This window comes from Alosa pseudoharengus, unplaced genomic scaffold, assembly GCF_046254945.1.
Source record: "Alosa pseudoharengus isolate Yale_2024_CS ecotype anadromous, Long Island Sound unplaced genomic scaffold, YU_APseudo_1.1 YU_APseudo_1.1_scf_2, whole genome shotgun sequence".
Lineage (NCBI taxonomy): Eukaryota > Metazoa > Chordata > Actinopteri > Clupeiformes > Clupeidae > Alosa > Alosa pseudoharengus.
Window position 1 is genome coordinate 14,235,414 of NW_027468663.1, and position 22,083 is coordinate 14,257,496.

Genomic DNA, 22,083 nt, shown 5'->3' on the forward strand with positions numbered 1-22,083 from the left:
TTTGGAACGCTAAATGTTGACAGGTATGGTGACCACAGCTTGGCCATTCCTGTGCTTTCTTTTGTCCAGGGGCCAGTTTCCCGATAACGACGGAGACACGCTCTTACGAGGGTTTTCTACGATTCATCTTACGATCGTTCGTTTGGTTTTTCCGACTGTTTCCCGAACATGATCGTAGCGTGAACGCGCGTGCACTGCTCTTAAGATGCTCTTAAGGGGAGCTGTCCACGTTAATAGTTCTGAAATATCCTCTGATTTGACGGTGATGTCAGGTGACTGCACGTCACAGCTATAGGCCTACCATTTAAACTTCGGATCTACACATTAATTCACATCAATACAAAAAAAGAAACACTTTGACATCTGCATCTAAGCATCCCAAGTAGGTTATATACCACACAGAGACATAAATAATAGTAATTATTTTAAGATTAGATTGTTGCACCATGCAATAATTTTTCGCGGTGTCACTTAAGAACACGTTTGAAGATAAGAAAGAAGTCGAGTAAGAAAGAGAGGAAATGTGTAGGCTTAGATTTTGATGCAGTATATAGGCTACAGACTAAACCACATGTTGCTTTCTCTGCTTTTTACCCCATAGGCCTAATAAAATATTCACTTAGCAAAGATAATGTCAAACTATTCTGGCAACGTCTCATTTCATAACTTGATTGCATTTTTGTCCGCTTTTCATCACATTATTATGACCATTAAATGTAGGCTATTTTGCACGCTAAAATCTGATTCATCAAAGGTAAACACAATAAAGAATGGGAACGTAAATTGGATTATGTATTCTAAGTTGTAATTCCTCTGTATGTCCTGTTGGTGACCTCAGTGAGAAGTACTGTTAAGACGCTCTTAGCCGGTAATACAGTTTTTTCTGAATGCTTAAACACATTTTTTGTAACTATGGCTTTTTTTGCAAAACTCTACACACAAATGGCAAAACCACTCACTGAGTTCGCAAAACTAAAAGCACAAACACTGCTTTGCACTCAGTTTGCAATTTTGTAACACACAAAGCGCTTTCAGATATAACCTCAGGAGTACATGCGGAGGTTTGTCAAACGGAGGTTCTACCCTTCGGATGATTCAGATATGATGCTAACCTGCGGACCTAATACTGACCTTATACGGACGTATGTGTGAACGACATACACGTACATTACAGAATCTCCGTGTGGTTGTCGAGTGAGGGGTGGGGGCTTGTAGAGTTCACAAGCTGCGAGATATGACGCAGAATATATGCGGCCGCTGCCTGTCACGGCTGCTTTTTGTTTAAAAAGTGTAGCCTATGCATTATAGGCTAAAGAAGAGAAATCTATTGTGCGTAGGCTAATACTTGAAGTAGGATAGTCACGTAAGTGCGCACATACAGTATTTGTATGTGTGCTTCGAATAAACACATGTATCTGTTTTCAACGTTATGTACCAGAATCTGGTTTGCGTTGGAGAGAGAGATCATGCACACACTTTATGGTAGGCTACCAGCCAATTCAGTAGGCTAACTCAAGACTTCAAGGCCATCATACAACGTTTTTAAGCAACAAACAAAATACTAACATAACAGTGAAGTTTTTTCATGGTTTATTTCTCCCCTAGCATGATATGATTTGAATTTAGACAGCTACGCCATTTCAGCGCGGTGTATGAGTAGGCCTAAGAGCGAGAAGTTTTATAATGCCCTTGCCACTCCGACTCATCAATAAAAACTGCGCGCGCACACACCAGACCACTTGACTTTACATCATTAAACTATTTCAGTATATTGCTTTTCTGATTGTCAAAACCACACCTAACTTATGGCGTATCCACTCCACAGCAAAAGTGTCCTAACATTACAGCTGTTTTCTATCTGAGCGACTCCAATAGTGAAAGGATTTCAGTGTCATATTTCGGTGGCACTAAGCTGTCGTGGAACTCGAGATGACATGTCTACTGATAGGCAACAGGTCTCACCAACACGAAATTCTAATTGCAAAAGATGCATCCTACCTCATCTGTTGTACTGTAGTTATTCGAAATTGGGCTTGTCACAATCCAACGATATATCCAAAGTGCGAACTAGTTGGTGATGGTCTATGAAAACTGCCAGTAGGCTATGCATGCTACACGGAGTTCTGACAGGGCTATGCATGGCCTAATAAGCAGGCAAGTAACCCACGATCGCCATGGTTTCGTTGTCAATTTGTGTTTGTGGTAAAAATTGACAGCAACAATAAAACCATCTGTGTCTTTCTTCATCATTCTTGACAGATCACCAGCCTCCTCTGGATGGTCATATGCATAGCCTATAGCCTACCTTTAGTTTTCATTTAGATTTTAAACACGAATCTACTGTCTTTACTGCCGGGAGAGAAAAAAAATCCTGTATTCTTTTCTGTAGCCTAATTCTGCCTAAGGCTATCAATGAACAGAAAACAGTGTTGACTAACAATTTATTAAATACTCCTGTTATTGTCGTCAACGACGTTACTGTATGCTACTGCCTTTTCAGCGCCTTCTGCTTATGATGATTCAGTCTTTTGAATTCGTTTGGCCTTGCCATGCAGTTGTAGGCTACAACGTGCCATTCCCTTCATGTGTTCTATCAAAATGTTGTATGCCCTCATGGACAGTAGCTCTGTGATGTCTGCATCTTTCCAGGTTGGAGATTTTCTGGACAGCACTATGCTTCTCCATCATAACACTGGCATTTAAGTCAGATCTAACCACATGGACGCACGAAAGAAACGTCACCAACACGCCCTCTCACTAGGTGTGATTTTAACCGCATGTTCTACTTCTCGTTCAGACACAGCACATTTACATAATGTCCGGAGGATATACTAGGGGGGGAGTAGTATAAACACCGGGTGAATTCGGACTTCCATATGACCGGTTATGTCGTTCAGATATACGGCCCCACCGTTTAACATCGGCAGAACCTCCGGTCTTACACGTATGTCTGAAAGCGCTTACACTTTGCACAACTGTAGGCACAATGGCTATTATTTACACTATTTTGCCAACTCTCTGGCACACTTTCTCATGTGAAAACTGTTTTAGATAATTAGTTCACTTTGCAATCAGCCTAAGCACTATAAATAAGCCACAGGTAATGTACAATGGGTACAATGGAGTGAGCAGGAAGAGTGAGAAGATACAGTAAAGAAATAGCCCTTTTACAGACAAAACAGTCTACATGTGGGGATATTGTCATGTCAGGCCTGGATACATCATTCCAGAATATATTTTTTCCCGATGCCTTGGACTAGGACATTGCATGTGATGTAGACAGAATTTTGCGAGAGACGACCCAATGTAGACTGATTTGTTTTGTCTCAGTGAAATGCTATTTTGTGACTTGGAAAAGACTTGTGACTTATTTTTTGACTTGGAAAAACACACTTGTGTTTGTTTTGATGTGTGTAAATAAACACTACAGTAATACTTGAAGTTTGGATCCCTGTATGTTTACAGAACTATGACAAAAGTATGACCTCAAACTGACATAGTCTAACTTGTGCACAGAGAAAGCAAAAGCCAGATGTGTTTTATATTCATACCATCAGTGTGTTGTTGGCACATTGTGTGCTTACTATTGTGATGGCTTGTGTTTACTGTTAGATACGAAAACACCATTTTTACGAAGGTGTGAAGAGTTAAGCAAGGTGTGTTAGCTTTTGCAAGAGAACTACAATGTTTTGCTGATTGGGTGAGAGGTTTTGCCATTTGTGTGTAGAGTTTAGCAAAAAAAGCCATAGTTACAAAAAATGTGCTTAAGCAATCAGAAAAAACTGTAAGTACTCTGGAGCACTCTTAGATCTACGAGTGTTTTCACGACGCTCTTAAGCTACGATGGTTTCGGGAAACAGTCGGCAAATCTTAAGACGTTCGTAAGAGGGACTTTACGACGCTCTTAGGCTTAAGATGCTTTCGGGGAACTGGGCCCTGTCTTATATGTTGTGTTATGTCTTATATGTTGTGTTATGTCTTATATGCCTGCATAGAGAAAATTGCCCCTCTGGGATAAATTAAGTTTTTTGAATTGAATGAATTGAATTGAATTGAATTGAATTCCATTTTTTTTATAATTTATTTTGATTTATAACATTTCCATCCCATTCATCATAGGGGAGAGTTTAATGAATTTCTTCTATGCTGCTTTGATTCCAGCACCAGTGTCAAAATGATCATCCCTTTTTCAAAAGAGGCACGGCAATAATCTAACATTCTAATTTAGTTGTACAGTAGTAGTAAATATGTTCTGAACACATCATCTGAATGACTCAATGTACTACGGCGCATTAACACGCTTACATCCCCTCTCCACTCTATGTGGAGACACTTAGCTTGGGACGTGGACAGCAGACGTGAGAACACACATCGAGACAGATCATGTAACAAGAGAGAGAGTGTCACGGCTGTTGCATTTCAATGTTTACACACCCATTCCTCAACGATTTTGTATGGTTTTGGCCGCAAACAAAAAGATAATGTGAGGGTATACAGTTTACCACAGAGCAGAAACGGAACTGCTGCCCTATTAGTCTGTTTTTATCACAATTGGGTTGAATTAGTGTGGAATACTTTTGTAGGTAATTAAAAATTCCTTAAAAAAGTGTTTTCCTTGACTGGGTTGAAGTTGGGTAAGAAGACCTTGGAGTCTACGTCACTGAGAGCAAGACTAAAAACAAAGCACTGGTGATACCACTGTTGCAGACAAGGCCACACAAGGCCACACAAAGGCCCCCAAGGCCCCAACGGCATAGTAACAACTCTCAGTTTAGCCAAACAGTTCAGCGGAACAGCTTCATATGTGTATCAGTAACATCTGAGTGCAATACACACTGAACAATAGATGGAAAAAGAGCATTGTGTGGTTGTGTGGTAACTCACCCTGAGGCAATAAGTGCCCGCGACTGTGCCATGGCAATGCGTTGCAGGGCAGGACGGCTGAGGCCTGCCAAGCTGGCACGGGGCGGCAGTGGGGCGGCACAGGCGGCGGAGCGCTGCGCGGGCACGGCAGGTGAAGGCAAAGGAAGAGGTGAGGACGAAGAGGTGTTGGTGGTCGCCGTAGTGATGAGCGTGGCAGTGGGCACCGATGGCGTCGAAGTGGTGGAGGGGGAGGAAGAAGGAGGGGGGCCAGGTGTGGAAGACGTGCCTTGGAGCTGCTGCTGATTGGCTGGTGTGGGTGGCTGGGGTGGGGGCAGAGGTGGCGGAGGTGGTCGGTTGGAGACAGACAGCGTGGCAGTGCCGGAGGCGAGCAGGGAAATGGAGTGGGCGAACGCGGCGGCGCTTCTGCGCGGGGAGAGAGTCCTCGCTGAGGAAGCGTACGAGAGTGCGTGTGGAAGAGTGTGCGAGTACGAGTTCGAGTTCGTACCGGCGGAACCAGAAGTACCTGCGGCTGTACCTTTAGGGCTCAGGGACGGCTTGGACTGCGAGGGCTTGCGGCCCAAAGTGTGCGATGCCGCCATAGCATTGGCTTTGACGCTCATGACAAGCATACACTGCTGACAGGCACAAGGCTGACCTAGAGAGGCTAGGGAGGACATGGAGACCGTACTGCTGGGATACACAACACTCCCATTACTGCTGCTACCGCCATTGTGTCCCCCACTGGACAAGGTGACACCAGACACCCCAACACCTAAGAGCATCCCCGTTGAGCCCCCAGCACCAGGTCCTGCCCCTGTACCCCCACCACCCCCACCACCACCCCCTGTTATAGCTTCACCTCCTGCTCCACTCCCCCCCCCTGTGCCTGAGGTGGCCCAGCCTCCTTGGGCCGATTTGGGGAGCGGGCCAGACACAAGAGGGTAGGCCATGTCCGAGCGCCGCTGGATGCGTCTGCACCGTTGCGTCTGCCGGTTGATCTGCGTCATGCTCTGGAAATCGATGAGGTAGCAAAACCCCAGCGGCGCCAGGTCCAGCCAGGGTTGGTTACGGTCACGCGCCGCCTGGATGGCGATGCCGACTTCCATGTCGTACGTCGTCCAGGAGCCGGTGTCATTCTCCCACTCCCACAACCAACCCTGGCCCGGCGCTGACGTGGGGTCATAGAAGCTGCGTCGTACTGGTCTCAATGTGCCTGTACAGAGACAAAGAAAGAAGAACAACTGGAGATGAGTTCAGACTTGTAAAGAAATATATTAATTAAAAAAAACATGAGGAACAGACACAAATAATGCAAAACCTTAAATAACTGTCAAATAACCTGTCGAGGATATGTGACGGAGGGATCCTGGCGTGCCAGTGAGAACTTGGCTAAGAAGGGGTACTTTGTGATTGTACCACATGCATTATTAACTACAGAAAGATTAGGAGAGAGTAGTATAGCAAACATCTCACTCTGGAGTAATCAGGATCAGGGAAATAAATGCATCAGTTCACACAACACCACCATGTTTAAGAATACTCAGCTGTTCAGTACTCTCTGACAGTGAATCCAAAAAAGTGTTACTGGAAAATGAGACTGCGTCTATCTCCTCATGGGAGTGTGGGGAGCTTGGCACTCCTCAGAAGCGGGCATAGAGACCCTCCAATACACAACCTAGGCTGTCACCAGGGGGAGATGGGCAGCATGTTTATTCAATCAATGCCAATATAGCTAGACAAAAGGACATTTCAAGGGGATGCCTGCCTGGCATTATCAGGCAGTGGCACATTGGCATTGAGGGAGAAAGCCTCAAAAGGCTAAAAGCCAAGAGCCAGTATCAGTCTTTCTGTGCACTAAAGAGGATTGGGCTGTCTCAAGGCTGGAGACCCGAAAAGCTCTCACTGATACGGTTCCCTTTGAGATACACTTCACAATGGAAAGCATTGTGTACTTTATTTAACTCAAGTGGGGCACACATGAAATGTTTGCCTGGCATTCAAAACAGTGTATAATGACCTGGTTAATCCAAATTCTGCTCCACATACCATTTTGTGGAATTAAAATTAAAAAAAGTGTGCAAAAACCAAAGTGTGAGGCTCGAATAGTTCAGTCCCTAAAGATTCTAATCTAAAGATATTGTTGGATTTATCGGATGTCTGATGTCTTTTGATCACCTTGCATTGTACGTGTTTTCTGCTGATCAACTTCCTCCAAAGACAATAATCACTTCCTGCTGAGACTCCATTGTACCTGAGACTCTTCAGGTCTTTGTGCAGTAGAGCAATCTTTAGCATTCATTAGCAGCACAAAGGCCTTGTCAGACTCACCAGGGAGTGGGAGGGGTCCTGGGTCACAGAATAAGAGGGTGGGGGGGGGGGGGGTGAGGCCCAGCCTGCCTTGAATAGCAGGTACTCACAAAGGTAAACACAGTGTGGACACCAAAGGCGACTAAACACCTCATAACAAAAGGCGTCCTCACAACTGAATTATAACATGCGCACTTTCAACCACTCCGAGCCAAGACATCACGCTTTCCACCATCAAGCTGACAGGTTGACTTGGCCACGCCCACATAACACTGAATAACGCTACTGTTGTCATGGGAATGATACTGATTCCTTATCCATTATCCATGTTAATTAATCTGAAAGCACCTTGAGAGAAATACAATGGTGGACAACAGAGTCCGCCATGTGCCAACTGCATGTAGTCATGGTTTCCCCATTCTCATGATAGCATGTTTTAACAGCAGCAATAAAGTATAACGATTGAGTTGTCTTGTGTTGGACCAAAAAAGTTGCACTCAAATGCACCATACAGACTACTACTGCCAACAGTCAACTAGCACATAATATATTCAGTGCCTGAATGATACAGAACAAAGGTGCACATATCCTATGTACACAACACAGACTCTGCACCATTTCCCCACTACTCTCATTCACCACAGATGGTTTCATACTAGAGTTTTTTTACAACTTTTACACATATATTCAAAGCTCAGTGTCTATTTTTCAAAACTCTACACACACAACACACAATTGCTCACAGAAAATGCAAAATGCCATAAATCTCCAGCAAAATGACACACAACATTCAAAATGTGACAAACACATCTCTAAAGCAAATATTCGCTTCACATTATAAACGCTTTTGTCATAATATGACATTTTGGATACATCATGTACACACTGTTGCTCAAAACCTAAAGCTCTTCTGTCTTTCACAGGCTTCTATGCATATTTCCATATAAGAGTGAAAGTCATCTACAGAAATACACAGTAAACATGTAACCAATATTTAATTCAAAAATAGTGATTTTCCCAAATAATGTGCTGTTGTGATACAGTATTTTACAGCCAAAAAGAAAAAAGGAAGCAAACTACAATGACTACCAGAAGAACATGGAGTTCTGTGCTTTTCAGGAAATTGAAAACTAAGGTCAAACACTGAGAATTAGTGTATGGTTTTGCAAATTTAGTGTGGGGTTATGGCGTTTGAAAGACATATTTAGAAAAGTGTGTGACAAGCAAAGATTGAAAAAGACAGTTGAAAAAAACTGTACATACACATGCTATATGTATGCTATAACTCTCCAGATTATGTCTGATAAGAAGTTGCAGATGTCACTGGCGTTGTCCACCCTTGGTCTTTTGATTGTGAAATACAGAAAGAAGTAAGATAACAGAAAAGAAGAATCATTTTGTCCGACCCTACAACAAAATGTCCGACCCTACAACAAATTGTCCGACCCTGTAAAACCCTACAGAGGCAAAACACTAACTGACGGAACTGATCTCCACAAGACATGTCTGATGATTACACTGCGCTTCTTGGCAAAAGGTAGGCAAGCTGAACAGCCAATCAGCAAGTGTAGTGCTTCTCAGAAACAGCTCTAACGCAAATTAAGCATGACGAACTGGCTGCAAACTTGTCAACTGGTCAGCCGATGTGACACACACAGCAAAGACCTGGGCCACAGACTCTTACCGACCGGCCTGATGCAATCAACCTGCTACAATAAAGCATCTGAAACATCAACCTTACAATGTCTCACAGCAGTGTTACTAACTCAACCCTGCCACAGAAGCAATGCTAAAACAATTGTTTTCTGCTCTCTCCTTTTCATTTGGCATTTAAAACCAATTGGCTCAGCTATAAAAGTGGTTATCACATGCAGAATACATTAACTATGGCCTTTACAGTATTTCCCACCAATAATATTGATGTCTGTGGAAAGAGAAACTTAAGCCTCGAATGAAAACTGATGCAGAGATCTTAAATGATAGAGGTCTAAGGTCAAACATCATTGTCATCAGTTTCACATTCAGAAATTGAACAGATGGTCATGTCCACATCACACACCAATGATACAGAGCAACACAACTGGAGTGTGTGTACACTACTAACAGCGTGCTACAGACTAAGGGTACATACTTTTGACCACTAACAAATTCAATAAACTTCAAGGTGGCCCACTAGTTCCGGCCTCGAATAATATTGTGTAATAATATTTCTTCAGGTGCCACAACACCATCACAATAATGGGAGGAATCCTGTTTTGGATGATAAAGAATGGACTCTTTTGCTGTGTACCCAAGGTTTTTACTCCAATACCATTGCTTTGTTTGTTTTGGCCTTTGATTTAGGACAATTAAGTTTTTAAATGTTTGATAAGAGACGGTGGATTGCGCAAGTTAGAGTGAGATTAACTTCAGGATCCCAGGACCTCAGAGTCAGCACAAAGTGCTAAAGCAGGTGTGTGTGTAGGGAGGAGGGGATGTCCATCTGGTCTATTGTTACTCCTCTTGCCTCTTTGGACCTCCTCCGCCTCCGTTCCTCTCCCCCTCTTGGACTCTCTCTCTCACACACACTGGCTGGGAGAATCAACACGCTCCCATGAGAGAGATGCTCAGGTTAATGGGTCAAAAAGCTGCCCACGGACAGCACCGCCCAAATCTATGGTCAAACAGGCTGTAGCGGGGCCTTAAGGTATTCCATATCATCAAATCAATATGGATACAATAACTGCGACTACTTTGCCTGCGGACTAAAATGCTTAGCCGTGGACGGCTTCCTGTTTGTACTATGACCTTCAGAAACCTGCTTCAAATTCTCTGCTTCTTTGAACATGCTGCACAACACCACCACAAATGCAAATCTTGCAGATCTGCTCTCCCTCTCACTCCCCTACTCTCACGTACACACACACTTTTGCTTTCTATGCAACTCCACCTCAATCACATTTTATGAGTCATTCCTCACTGATGTATATCTTGCAATCTTCACCCCCCCCCCCCTTACGATCCTCATATAAGCAGGATAGGGGGAGAGACCGACAATGGTCAGGAAGGTTGCTGGGGGGATGGGTGGAAGGTTGTGGGGGTATGGGCTTGTCGGGGGGTGAGGGGGTCTGTTGTCTTAAAACAAATATACCCCCACCCCCCCACCCCCCCACCCCCAACGCTCTCCTCCCAGTTCCACAACGAGCTCCTTCACTGCTTTGTCCTCTCTTGTCTGGACAGAACTCTATGCCCTATCCTCCTCTCTCCACACACATTACAACCACAAAGACTAACCTGCACAGAACATAGCTTGTGCTTCCTTGCAACATCATAAGTTGGGCTATTGTGTAGAAACTGACTGCAGGGATAGGAAGAAAACTAACAGGCAAGAGAGAGACGGGGGGAAGACAGAGAGGGGGAATAATCGCAAGGAAAGTTTAAAAACAAAGCCCCCCTCCTCCTCCTTCCCCCTCGTCCTCTTCCTCCCTCTCTCCCCCTGACCACTCTTTACCCGATCACATGAGAGTCATCAGGCCGAGAGCCACACAATCCAGCCCTGTGTGCTCGTCTCCCCGGAGAAAAGCCTGAGCTCCTAATCTCTGGCTTGCGTTGGGAAACACACTATGAATGACAGGGCCCAGGGGGCCCTCAGGCCGGCTGATGAAACTCTACCCCGCCTGTTGCACAACCAGCAGGGAGAAAACACCCCCACCCCCACCCCCAACACCACCCCCACCCCCAACACCGGCCTTGTCCCTCTTTCTGCTGTTTTCTGACTCACCATTCATTCTCTTCCACTGAAGTTTTCTCCATCAACTGCAACTACACCTCCCTCCTGCATGGCGTATGTGGATGTTTTTCTTCTTTTCTGGTCTGGTACTTTTTTAACTTGGAAAAGGCTACACTGTCTTTCTCTCTATCCCTCTCACACTCACTCACACACACACACACACACACACACACACAAGGACACCACTCTTTCTTTCTCCACAGGGTGTAACCTCTTTGATAAGACCTCATCCATTCTGCAACATGTGTTTCAACATGTGTGTGACTGTGTGTGTATAGGTGTATGTGTGAGAGAGAGAGATGTGTGTGTGTGAGCTCATGGCCTCCTTACCTCTCTCCAAGCACCAAGCGACCCTTTGACCCCTGCCCTACAACCCCCAGCTTTGTAAGTGTTTGGGAACGTGTCTTGTTTAGCCAGACCAGCTGGGGTAGTGTAAGGACTCAGACAGCAGCTGTCTCCCCCCACTCCTGTGCAGTCAGTCACAAAGGCTGTGTGTCTGTGAGTGTGTGTGTGTGTGTGTGTGTGTGTGTGTGTGTGTGTGTGTGTGTGTGTGTGTGTGTGTGTGGGTGTGGGTGTGAGTGTGCATGACTGTTTGATTCAGCATTTCCCTAGAGAAAGGACATCATCATAACCTCATCTGTGGGAACATGGACAAGCACTGTGACAAAGCTGTAAAAAGTAAGTCTTAAATTCTCCAAGTGAAATCAATTCAGTGCTGAGCCATATGTGTGCCTGCCTAAGAGAATGAGTGGGTGTGTGTTGACTTGTATGGCATTTAATAGTCCGGTCAGAGGGCCAAAGTGACGCCATTCACAAAAGCCGTAACCTTTTTGGTCACAAGATTCTGAAATGCCTCTGAACAGAGTCCACTGTTACAGCAAGTGCAAATAAGGCAAAAGATAATGCCAATAAAAGTAAAAGAACAGCATACTGCTATGCCTATGTCAGCAACCAAAGCCTTACTTAGTGTCTTTTTGAGTTTAATGTATTTTAACTTATTATACCAAAAGGGAAAAAAATCACCCATTTGTGTCACAGTAAATAGAGTAAAACAATCAATAAATAAAAAAGGAAATACATTTCATAATTCTCTATCTCTTAAATAAGCATTGACACCTGCTAAACCCTGGACGTATCTCTGATGATGACAACCAGACGACTCAGAAAATGATTTGTATCCCACAGACTAGGGAGTGCGGAAGGTGAATCCTGCCTTTGGTTACATCAAGAAAAACTTTTTGGAACTTGGGGTTTAAGCCTTTCACATTCACTTTTGAACATTTTAGCAAGCTTCTTTTTTCATTTTGACTTGGATCTGTTGAGTGTCCCGTTTAATTGATCAGCTTTTAGTCAAGATACCTTTAGCAGAAAGAGGAGAAAATTAATGTAGCAACATTCTCCACTCCCATTTAGCATACGTAACTAGCTCCAGTATGACAGCACTATAATCCATGATAACTAATTTCTGCAATAGCAGAAAAAGTGTCAAATTCTGTGGAAAGTGGCCCCGAAAAACCTTTGTCCTTTGTTACATTCATAGTCTCATACCACTCCTCCACAGAATTCACCTTCTATTTGAACAAAAGAAGATGGAGGAGAAAAGACTTGGCAAATTGCGGTGATCACCAAACTGCTTTGTTGGTCTGATCATTTGCAACTGCACAACTCCTCCCCTTACCATGTCTGCCTGCTTGACTTGCTTTCTCCTGCAATAATCCTCCACAAAGCGGTCAACATCTATTCTCTCCCTTTACCAGTGAAACAAATGAGGAGGCTCCCTGACCTGTCATACTCCCAAAAAACTCCTAATCAGAGTCCCAAACCTTCCATCCCCACAACCCTATGTGATTCCTCTCACTCTGCTCTTGTCTTTTGGAGCCAGATTTAGACTAAATAATGGTCAGCGAAGTTGTGAACTGCCATATGGTTCTCTGATCATTACATCTTGAAATATGTCATTTACCTCTCACTCTCTCTCTCTCTCTTTCCACTGTCTCTCTCTTTCAAAGCTGTCCTCAATACTCTCCCCACAATTCAACCACAATGAACAGCTGCATTGTTTCTATATTGGTGGTAATTTAAAAAAGAATGTAGCACTCTAGTATGCAACCCACTCTAGTGCAACACACTTTGTACAATTTATCTGTCTGAGAGCTATTTCACGTCAACTTCTGACTATCATTGACAGGAGCCTCCTATCATTTGTAAAATCAGTTTTCACTTTCACTCTCACACACCCACACTCACACTTTCTTTCTGTCATTACAGATAGAGATAAATGCATTCATGCACCCACTGTAATTTTACATTGGTTACCTACAAAGAGGATATAGAGTCATTGGACACGAGCCACTTACCCGTATCTTGTCGGAACTGATGCATGGATTGCAGATCTATAATATACGGCGAGAGGCGGTTGTCGACTTGGCCTAGCACAACGCTGCCGCCCCGAGGATCGCTTCGTATCACCGCCTCGATATGGTGAGACACGGCTGGGCTGTAGGGACGCCACCGTCCGTGTTCGTTGAGCCATTCCCAGACGACCACGGCAGAGGCCAGTAACATCGTGTCCCTAAAAACACCAACACATTAGGTTACATGTCTGATTTCTGTAAAGCTGCTACTTTATGGACAGCAGTTGTCATGTTGGAAATTTGCATAGGCATTGATTATCATTTAGCTTAAATCGAACAGACCCCTACAGTTAAGCTTTAGCCTACGTTAGGCGTTTTAGTTGCAATTGGAGGGCTACAAGTTCTCCTAACTACTAGTCTTAGTTTATTTGATATCATATTCATGTACTCACATTTGATCAGCTTTCAGATAGCTAACCCGAGAAGACGCAGCAGCATAAGGTCTGGAACCTCCGTCCCACTTCCATCGTAGTGTAACTGATCACTTCAGCACACTATCAATACCGAATCGAGCTGAACAGAACGAATAAGCTGCTTCACAGTACTGAATCGACGATGTATTCCTTCTCCAAATCGGATTTCTTGACTTGGCTACAATTTGTACACAGCCTAGAATGGGAGAGTACGAAGTGAAACGCCTGCTTTCACTCGGACCGGGCAGGAATCTGGGGGCTACTCGTTCGGGGCGTTGCGTACGCAGATGTTCGAAAACGATACCCTACACCGCAAACACACTAATAATTCTAGTCTGTGCGAGTCACTCTTGATCTTTCACAACAACGTTAAGAAACCGGTCCGACCGGTCGAAGACGTACGTTCCAGCCAGATTGTGACTGAAGTGGCCATATGACTAAGGGAGCTGTGTTTCCTAAGATCGATTAATATATTTATCATTAACGCTTTAGGTAACCTTTGTGAAAAAGATACAGCCTAAAATATCCATTTGAATCCTTTGGTGTCCTGGGCAACTTTTAAAACAACCTGAATTCATGGATAAAATCTGCTCGGAAGGTTCGCCGAAACACACACACACAGAGAGAGACACACATTTAAGTGAATGTTACAGTTAGCATGACCTGACACTGTAGCCTATATGATCACCTTTTACAGGCCTAAAAGATCTAGGCTACTGTTACAGTGTCTAACAACATTCGGATATAGATACAGCTGGTACTGAAGGCTACAATGTTGCCAAGATTAAAACAAAAGAAAATCGTTCTGTTGTATCTACTGCCTCAAAACTTGTAGACGCGCATAAAATACACCAGTTGCGACTTACTTTAATAAGTGGTGCGTTGGTTGGTTCTTCTGGTCTGGACGACCTGACCACACCACTCACTCAGTCGTTGTCACTGCAAATCCTTCATCTCGCTCCATAAATGAGTATTAATCCACTTGCTCCTCTGCAGTCAGTCAGAACATCGTTGTCCCCAGTTAAGGTGAAGTTTAGTCAAAAGCGCACCGATGCTTTGAGTGATTCCTGCAACCCCCCCCGCATCGCTCTTGTTGGCAGTATCAACATCTCTGAGTTCCAAAAAGCATCAGCATGTGTTCTCGAACGGCATCCGTCCTAGACTAAAGTGAGAATTCAGCAAACACCCTTGCAATGCCCTAGTCTCCCCTTGCCAGAACAAATGTTGGCAAACCAATCACAAGCATCCACCAAGCCCCCAGCTAGGGGCTGACCTGCCCCCTCACTGAATCCATAGCTAGTAGGGACATGGACCTATAACTAACACTGAGGCAAGTGTCAAAATAGCGTCTGATGTAGGCTACTGACTGCATCTACAAACATAAGCCCAACAAAGTAACAAGGAAACAAATGAGATTTAAAAAAATAATTTAAAAAATCAAGACATTTGTGATATCAAATTAAGGCCTAAAACAATATGATCTTCAAAATGGATGTTGGTTCTGCAAGTAAGGCGGGTGTGGATGGCTTTCAAGAGAGCCCTCTAGGATGCCATTAATGCCAGCAATTAAAAAGAAGACTATACAGCCATTTTGTCTTCCCAATATCTAAAAAGCAAGGAACATCATGTCTGTATGGCTGTCTCTGTTCTTTGCATATCTCTTGAACCATTGTTTTGACACAAGAGTACAAGGGAGTAGTGTTGAGTTTGATACTGCTTAGATGTGAAATTTGAAAGATCTTGTAAAGAAAACCTTTCTGATCCATAGTTTAATATGGTGACCGCCTCTGGATGCAGTGTGCCTGCAAGCAGGAAAACATTTTGCAGCTCTTAACACACTCTTAATATACTCTGGGCAGTTCAGCTGAAGAGACAGAGTGGCAGAGTGTGACATCAGTTTAGCTGGATAAAATGACAGAAGACATTTTGGGAAAGTCTGGCAGTTTCAGACTTATCAGCAACTCACATACAATAACAAGAGAAGTCTAGCAACAGCAGATCCTTGCCCTGTCCTATACCAGAGCAACTGCCTTGTGTAAAAATTTGAATTAGATCATCTTTACATTAACAATGAAGGGTACATGGGAGCTAGGGTAAATAATAATATAAGAAAATATGTACAATATTTACTGTTGTCAAGCTCTAGAATAAATAAACCCAATTTCAAAACTGTTGTTTCGATCCATAGAAAAACTTTGTTAGTAGAGAGAATGGAAACATTTTGCAGTTTTTTCACTGACCATTATTACTCTATAGACATTCATTTCTTCAAGAGAACTGTGCATTTTCACAAGGCTGTGATGAAGCCTTTCAACATGCAGCCAGAGTATGGCAAGGACACTTTGGTTGATATCTGACAGATAGACTAATGCATCTTTATCTCCTAAAACAGTGAAGCTGTCTGCAAAATTTGACATTATAATGGGCGTGTTTTGCAACATACAATTATATATGTTCAAAAGTAAAGCCATAGACAACACCCATATGAGGTCAGGGTGGAGTGTGTTATGTTGCCAGTTTGCAGTTTGTGGTCTGCTCGTCACAAACTCTGTCACTTAAAGAGGGCGTATTCTCAACTCAAAGCCACCCGCTTCAAAATATGTTATGATTTAGAAGACCAAGGCCTATAGCAATAACAGGACTTTATGGGAAAATAATGTTTTTATCCTAATGGGTTAGCAGTTCACAACTGCAGTCAACAATTTACTATGAAATTAATTAGATGTTTCTTTTTTTATAGCATATGAGGACTGGTTTACCCAGTATAAAAAAAAATGTCAATAACAACACAGCAGAAAATGTATCATCACATTAATACATCCACATGGTAAGAGTTGTAAAAACAAAGAAATAAAGTGAAGCTGTTTATTATTGTTATTAGATTATGACCATAGCCCTACCAAAGAGCCTATACACACACACACACACACACACACACACACACACACACACACACACACACACACTGTCCTTCTTCCATTTAACCCCCCCCCCCCAGGAAATCCTTTCAGTCAAAAACTTCCAGTCAATTCAAATGGAGGTATGAGAACAGTGCCGTGTCTGCGATAAATCAGCAAAAGCCCCAAAGCCAATCCAAACATCTAACTATGACTGCATGAACTAATTTGATGACTAACCAGTCTGTCAACCTATCTTCTTGCCTAACTGCACGCTTGCTGCTCTCTCTCTGTTAGAGCCTCCTGAGGAAAAATGAGTGCTTGCGACTCTATTGAAAATGCGTACAGCTGAGATAGAGCAGTATTTAGCAAAGATTATGGCTCTCATGCAGAGGGTCCGAGTAAGATTCTTGTGTGTCCGAATATCCACAGATTGTCATTTAGGATGAAAACACTTAACTAATTATTAATATTTATTTTTTTTACTTCAAATTTGATCTCTATAGCACATTTCATGAGGCAAAGGTACCATGGTGTGCTATCAGCAGTCACCATGGACAAGCATAGTAGCATCTATCCTGGTTTGTAGGCTGTTATTTAAAAAATGTGAAATGTCGAAACCACAATCCGTGAATTGTGCTAGTTTTGTGAACGCATCTCATGCATTGGTTAAGGGCTAGAAAGAAAGCCAGTTCTCAACACTAATTTAATATCTTGGTTTGAAGAATCACAATTTTGATAAGGTGCATGAACAGGCATCCGACTGTCAGGGATGAGAGAAGGTGAGAAAGAGGAGCAGATAGTCAGATGGGCAGTAAGGAAGAAGCAGACTGCAGGAATGCAGGTTTTACGTTAACACTCTGCGTATGTGTGTGTGCAGGGGCATAGCCAGGATTATTTTATAGGGGGGGCCAGCTGGGTCGAGACATTTTATTGGGGTGGCACTTGGGAATCAAAACTACTATTTGAAAACTACTCAAAAAGTTTTGAAGATTAGGATAGCCTATTTTAATAATGGCAATAAATTGTGTAAAGCCAACACTGATACACAGGTCAGTTTGTTGTCCACTCCAACACATTTTCCATAAATAGGCCAATGCTATAAAAAAGTACATTATGATAATGCACCTTACTTGTCAAAACTATCACCACTCCATGGTTAAATGCCACGACCCTTTCTGTCAGAAAATCTTGCAGGAAAGCAGAGCACAAATGGAAAAAAGAGAAGCTTCAGGTCTTCTATGAACTTTTCAGAGATTCTCTAAAAATCTACCAAAACTCTGTTAAGGGAGCAAAGGTTGAGTATTATGCTCAGCTTATCAACAATAATGCTCATAGGCCAAAAGTTTTATTTAATACTATTATTCTATTATAAATCCTGATTCTGCGTCATCTACTCTTGCCCCTTCAACAGAAATCTGTGAGAAGTTCCTCAACTTCTTCATCGATAAAATTGACAAAATAAAATTTCAAATCTCACCTCTGGATTCGGATCCCTCAGTGATATAACTTTCACCTAGCTGCCTCCAACAGTTTCAGGCTATATCTTCCTCCCAGCTTTCTGAGGTGGTCTCCCATATGAAATCTACATCCTGCCACTTAAATGTTTTACCTGCACGCCTTTTTAAAGAAGTTTTTACCATCATCTGCCCTTTTGTATTGGCCATAATTAATCACTCACTAACCAATGGAGTGGTCCCCTCAGGTTTTAAACGTGCAATTTTGCAACCTTTACTGAAGAAACCTAAACAGCCCAGTAACCTGAAGAATTATACCTATTTCTAAATTACCTTTTCTGTCAAAGATACTAGAAAATGTTGTCCTCTCTCAGGTTTCTTCTTATCTGAGTGAGTTCAATATATGTGATAAATTCCAATCAGGTTTTAGGTCTCTGCACAGCACTGAAACGGCCTTGCTTAAAGTCCAAAATGACATTCTCTTAGCAGTTCTGGATCTTGCGCCCTCTTGGTGCTTCTTGATCTGAGTGCAGCATTTGACAACATCGACCATAACATCCTATTAAAACGCTTGGAGGATGAAGTTGGTCTCCAGGGTTCTGTTTTGCAATGGTTCTCTTCTTATCTTAGTGATAGATCATTTTCAGTTAGTTTAGGCAATTTCTCCTCTTCCTCTGCCCCTATAAAGTGTGGTGTTCCTCAGGGTTCCATTTTGGGCCCTCTTTTATTCTCTCTTTATATGTTACCCCTTGGCTCAATTTTTAAAAAGTATAACATTCAGTATCACTGCTATGCAGATGACACTCAGTTTTACCTGCCTGTTTTACCTACACTAATGGCATTTGTTCTTTGGAGAAAATGTTTAACTGTCTCAGTGACGTCAAATGCTGGATGGCAAGACATTTTCTTCAACTGAACGAAAGTAAAACTGATATAATTATTTTTGGCTCTCCAAGTGATGTTTCTATCTTGAAAAATGCACTAGGATCTCTCTCTCTGCAAACTGCCACAGTGAAGTCAAGAATCTTGGGGTTTTCTTTGACTCCTCTTTAAATTTTAATAAGCAAGGCAGCTTTTTCCAGTTAAGAACCATTGCAAAACTGAAGCCCTTTCTGTCCTTCTCCGATCTTGAAACTCTTATACATGCTTTCATAACATCTAGACTAGATTATTGTAATTCATTATATGCAGGCCTGACCCACTCCACTCTCAACAGACTTCAGCTAGTTCTTTAGCTAGGTCTTCATCTCAGAATCTTCTCTATATCCCCAAAACACGCCTTAAAACTAAGGGTGATAAAGCCTTCTCTGTTGTTGCCCCCCAACTCTGGAATAGTCTACCTGTACATATTAAGTCCTCTCCAACCATTGACTGCTTTAAGTCTAACTTAAAGACTTTCATTTTCTCCCAAGCTTTTAATCTACCTTAATACCCCCCCCCCCCCCCCACACACACACACACACTCTTTATTCTTTGTTTTATTTTTGACCAATTTGTTTATTATTTCAATTATTTATTTATTTCCCCCCATGTTATGTTATTATTGTTGTTGTACCATTGTCATTGTTTTATGTTTGTTTGTAAGCACTTTGGTTCAACTCAGTTGTTTTTAAATGTGCTATAGAAATAAAGTTGACTTGACTTGACTTGACTTACTTAATCAGTCTTATTCAAATGATGTTAAAGAAGAATAACAAATACTACAAATATTGTATGCAGATATTTAATCTTATACTGATGTCCAAACTATATTTCTTTCTGATATCCACTCCAAGTACTTGGCTGTAAGTAACATTGCTCGGAATTAAGAAATTAACCCTTAGAACCCTAGACTGTTTTAAGGGCTTTTTCACTACCTTTAGTTAGAAGCATTTATCCTGGTCAATGTAAGTGCCATACACACATGCTATACATTGTTTTGTTTTTTTTCAGCAGAGTCTAGGATCTGGCACAATTATTAATACTTGCATTGATTTAATTTTGATTTTTAAATAATAAAAATACAAAAAGTGTATTATAAAAATTATTATATTTTGACATGTATCTCACCACTGCAAGCTGTCAACTGGCACATTCAGACTGTCCTGAATCTGGCAATATCATTGCCATGGTGGAGGGATTCTCTTTGGCTGCGCAAATGTGAAAAATATGTGGTGTGTGCCTTACGGAAATAAATTTAGCCCTATGAGCCCTACTCTATTTTTGGCCATTCTCACTACCTTTAGTTATAAGCATTTATCCTGGTCATTGTAAGTGCCATTTACACATGCTATATTTTTTCAGAACAGTCTAGGCTACCCAGATCTGCCACAAATTCATATTAATACTTGCATTGATTTTTAAATAATACAAAGACAAAAAGCATATTATACCATTCTTATTTTGAAATGTATCTCTGTCAGCTGGTCATGACTTTATGTGTAGGGCAGACTGTCCTGAATCTGGCAATATAAGAACCATGGTGGAGGGGGGCTTTGGGGCTGAGCAATTTAGACATGTGGTGTGCGCCTTACAGAAATAAATGCCATTTATTTTATTTAGTAATGAAAAATGCCCTTTCTGTGACACGAACTGATCTGACCTGACTGAACCCGAGTTTGCGTGTTCTGTGTGTACATTCATGATGATTCTAAAACAACTTTTTATTGCATTGTCATGAAGAAAGTGAAGGCAAAAAGGTGTTTCTTTGTCGAATAAATTGGGATGCAATGTGAGTCTCGAATTGGATGCCATGCAGAAATTTGCTGGGATCTCAAAACCGCATTATGAACATACTTTGCCATAGAGAAACACATGATGTTAATTTGCAGTTACGTTGTCTGTTTTTATCAAGTATAGACCAGAAGCATCGATATACTTGGTACCAATAGATAGCCCTGTGTCTCCTCTTTCTTCTGATATGCTTGCCATATCTATGCGACCACGGGTTCGCGAGTAATTCAAAGGAGAGTAATGGCTGCTGCACTGTCTAGCCTACTCACGATTTGACCACAGCAGTAGGCTACACTTCCTGGCTGGGCCAATGGTCGTAGATAGAGTGCAGTAATTGGTTCAGTCCCTGCCAGTGGCGGAGCTAGGGGGTGGCTTAGGGGGCTTAAGCCCCGAATCTTTTTTCAAAAGCCCCGAATCTTTTTTTAGTGTTTTAAATTCCCGGCAACTCTTATTTCCAATATAACTTCCCCCCGGTTTCTCTATAAATGTCACAAAATGCTCTATTACTGAGGAAATATATCCCTTATTTTCAAAGCCCAATATTGAAAAATAATTTGACTAGCTACACGATCTATGCCAGGTCTCTGGGCTATCCGCTATGGTGATTTCAATGGTTAGATTGATTTGTTTAGATCCAGTGAAAATGCTACCTTGACAACGCTACTCATGGCTTCGGTGTTCCAAAAAGCCTCTGTCAGAAGTCTGTCACTTTTACAGTCTGTGATAAAAGACTTTGTGTTACACGTTATGGATATTAGAAAGTTTTTCAAAAGACCACCCAGCTCCGTTCAAGCAACAGCATCGCCCAGTGAACTGACGGATGGTGTTGTTTCAGGTTGGTGATTTCACGTTAAGAGCTTTCAGTCAGTTAGGCAGGCTAACGTTAGGCTACTTGGCTAGCTCCCTAAACTCTCATAGGCTAGCTAAGCCTACTGCAGAATAAGAAATTCCAGCTCCCAAAACAAAGTGATCCTCGTCTTGTAATAAATTAGGCTACACTGTTTTGAAATGTCAGAAAAACCCATTAACAGTTATCTGCCCATGTCAACTTTTCAGTGTCATATGTTGCACAAAAGAATGTTAACTGTTAGCCTACCTTAAAACCTTGTTGATATCCTATCCACCACCACAGATCTTATAATCCAAGAGTCCACATAAATATAAAAGTCATGTTATGTTGTTTTGGCTGCCTAACTAATTATTAACTAAAAAAAAAAAAACATTACAATGATATATTGAGAGGAAAGGGCC

The 22,083-nt window shown here is 42.2% G+C and overlaps 1 protein-coding gene across 2 annotated transcripts in view; it reads right to left on the reverse strand.

Annotated features, from left to right (window-relative positions):
- The window catches only part of dtx4b (deltex 4, E3 ubiquitin ligase b), a 27,129-nt gene extending 12,219 nt beyond the window's left edge, over positions 1-14,910 (reverse strand). The window contains exons 1-3 of one of the 2 annotated variants that reach the window (XM_076293847.1): positions 14,633-14,910; positions 13,297-13,511; positions 4,885-6,076 (exon numbers count right to left, since the gene is read on the reverse strand). In XM_076293847.1, coding sequence (XP_076149962.1) covers positions 4,885-6,076; positions 13,297-13,504 — 1,400 coding nt within the window. In that variant the 5' untranslated portion in view covers positions 13,505-13,511; positions 14,633-14,910. Of the gene's footprint in view, positions 1-4,884; positions 6,077-13,296; positions 13,512-13,745; positions 14,336-14,632 lie in introns of those variants that run through there. The other variant, XM_076293846.1, reaches the window with a different exon arrangement.
- Positions 14,911-22,083: the final 7,173 nt, after the last annotated feature.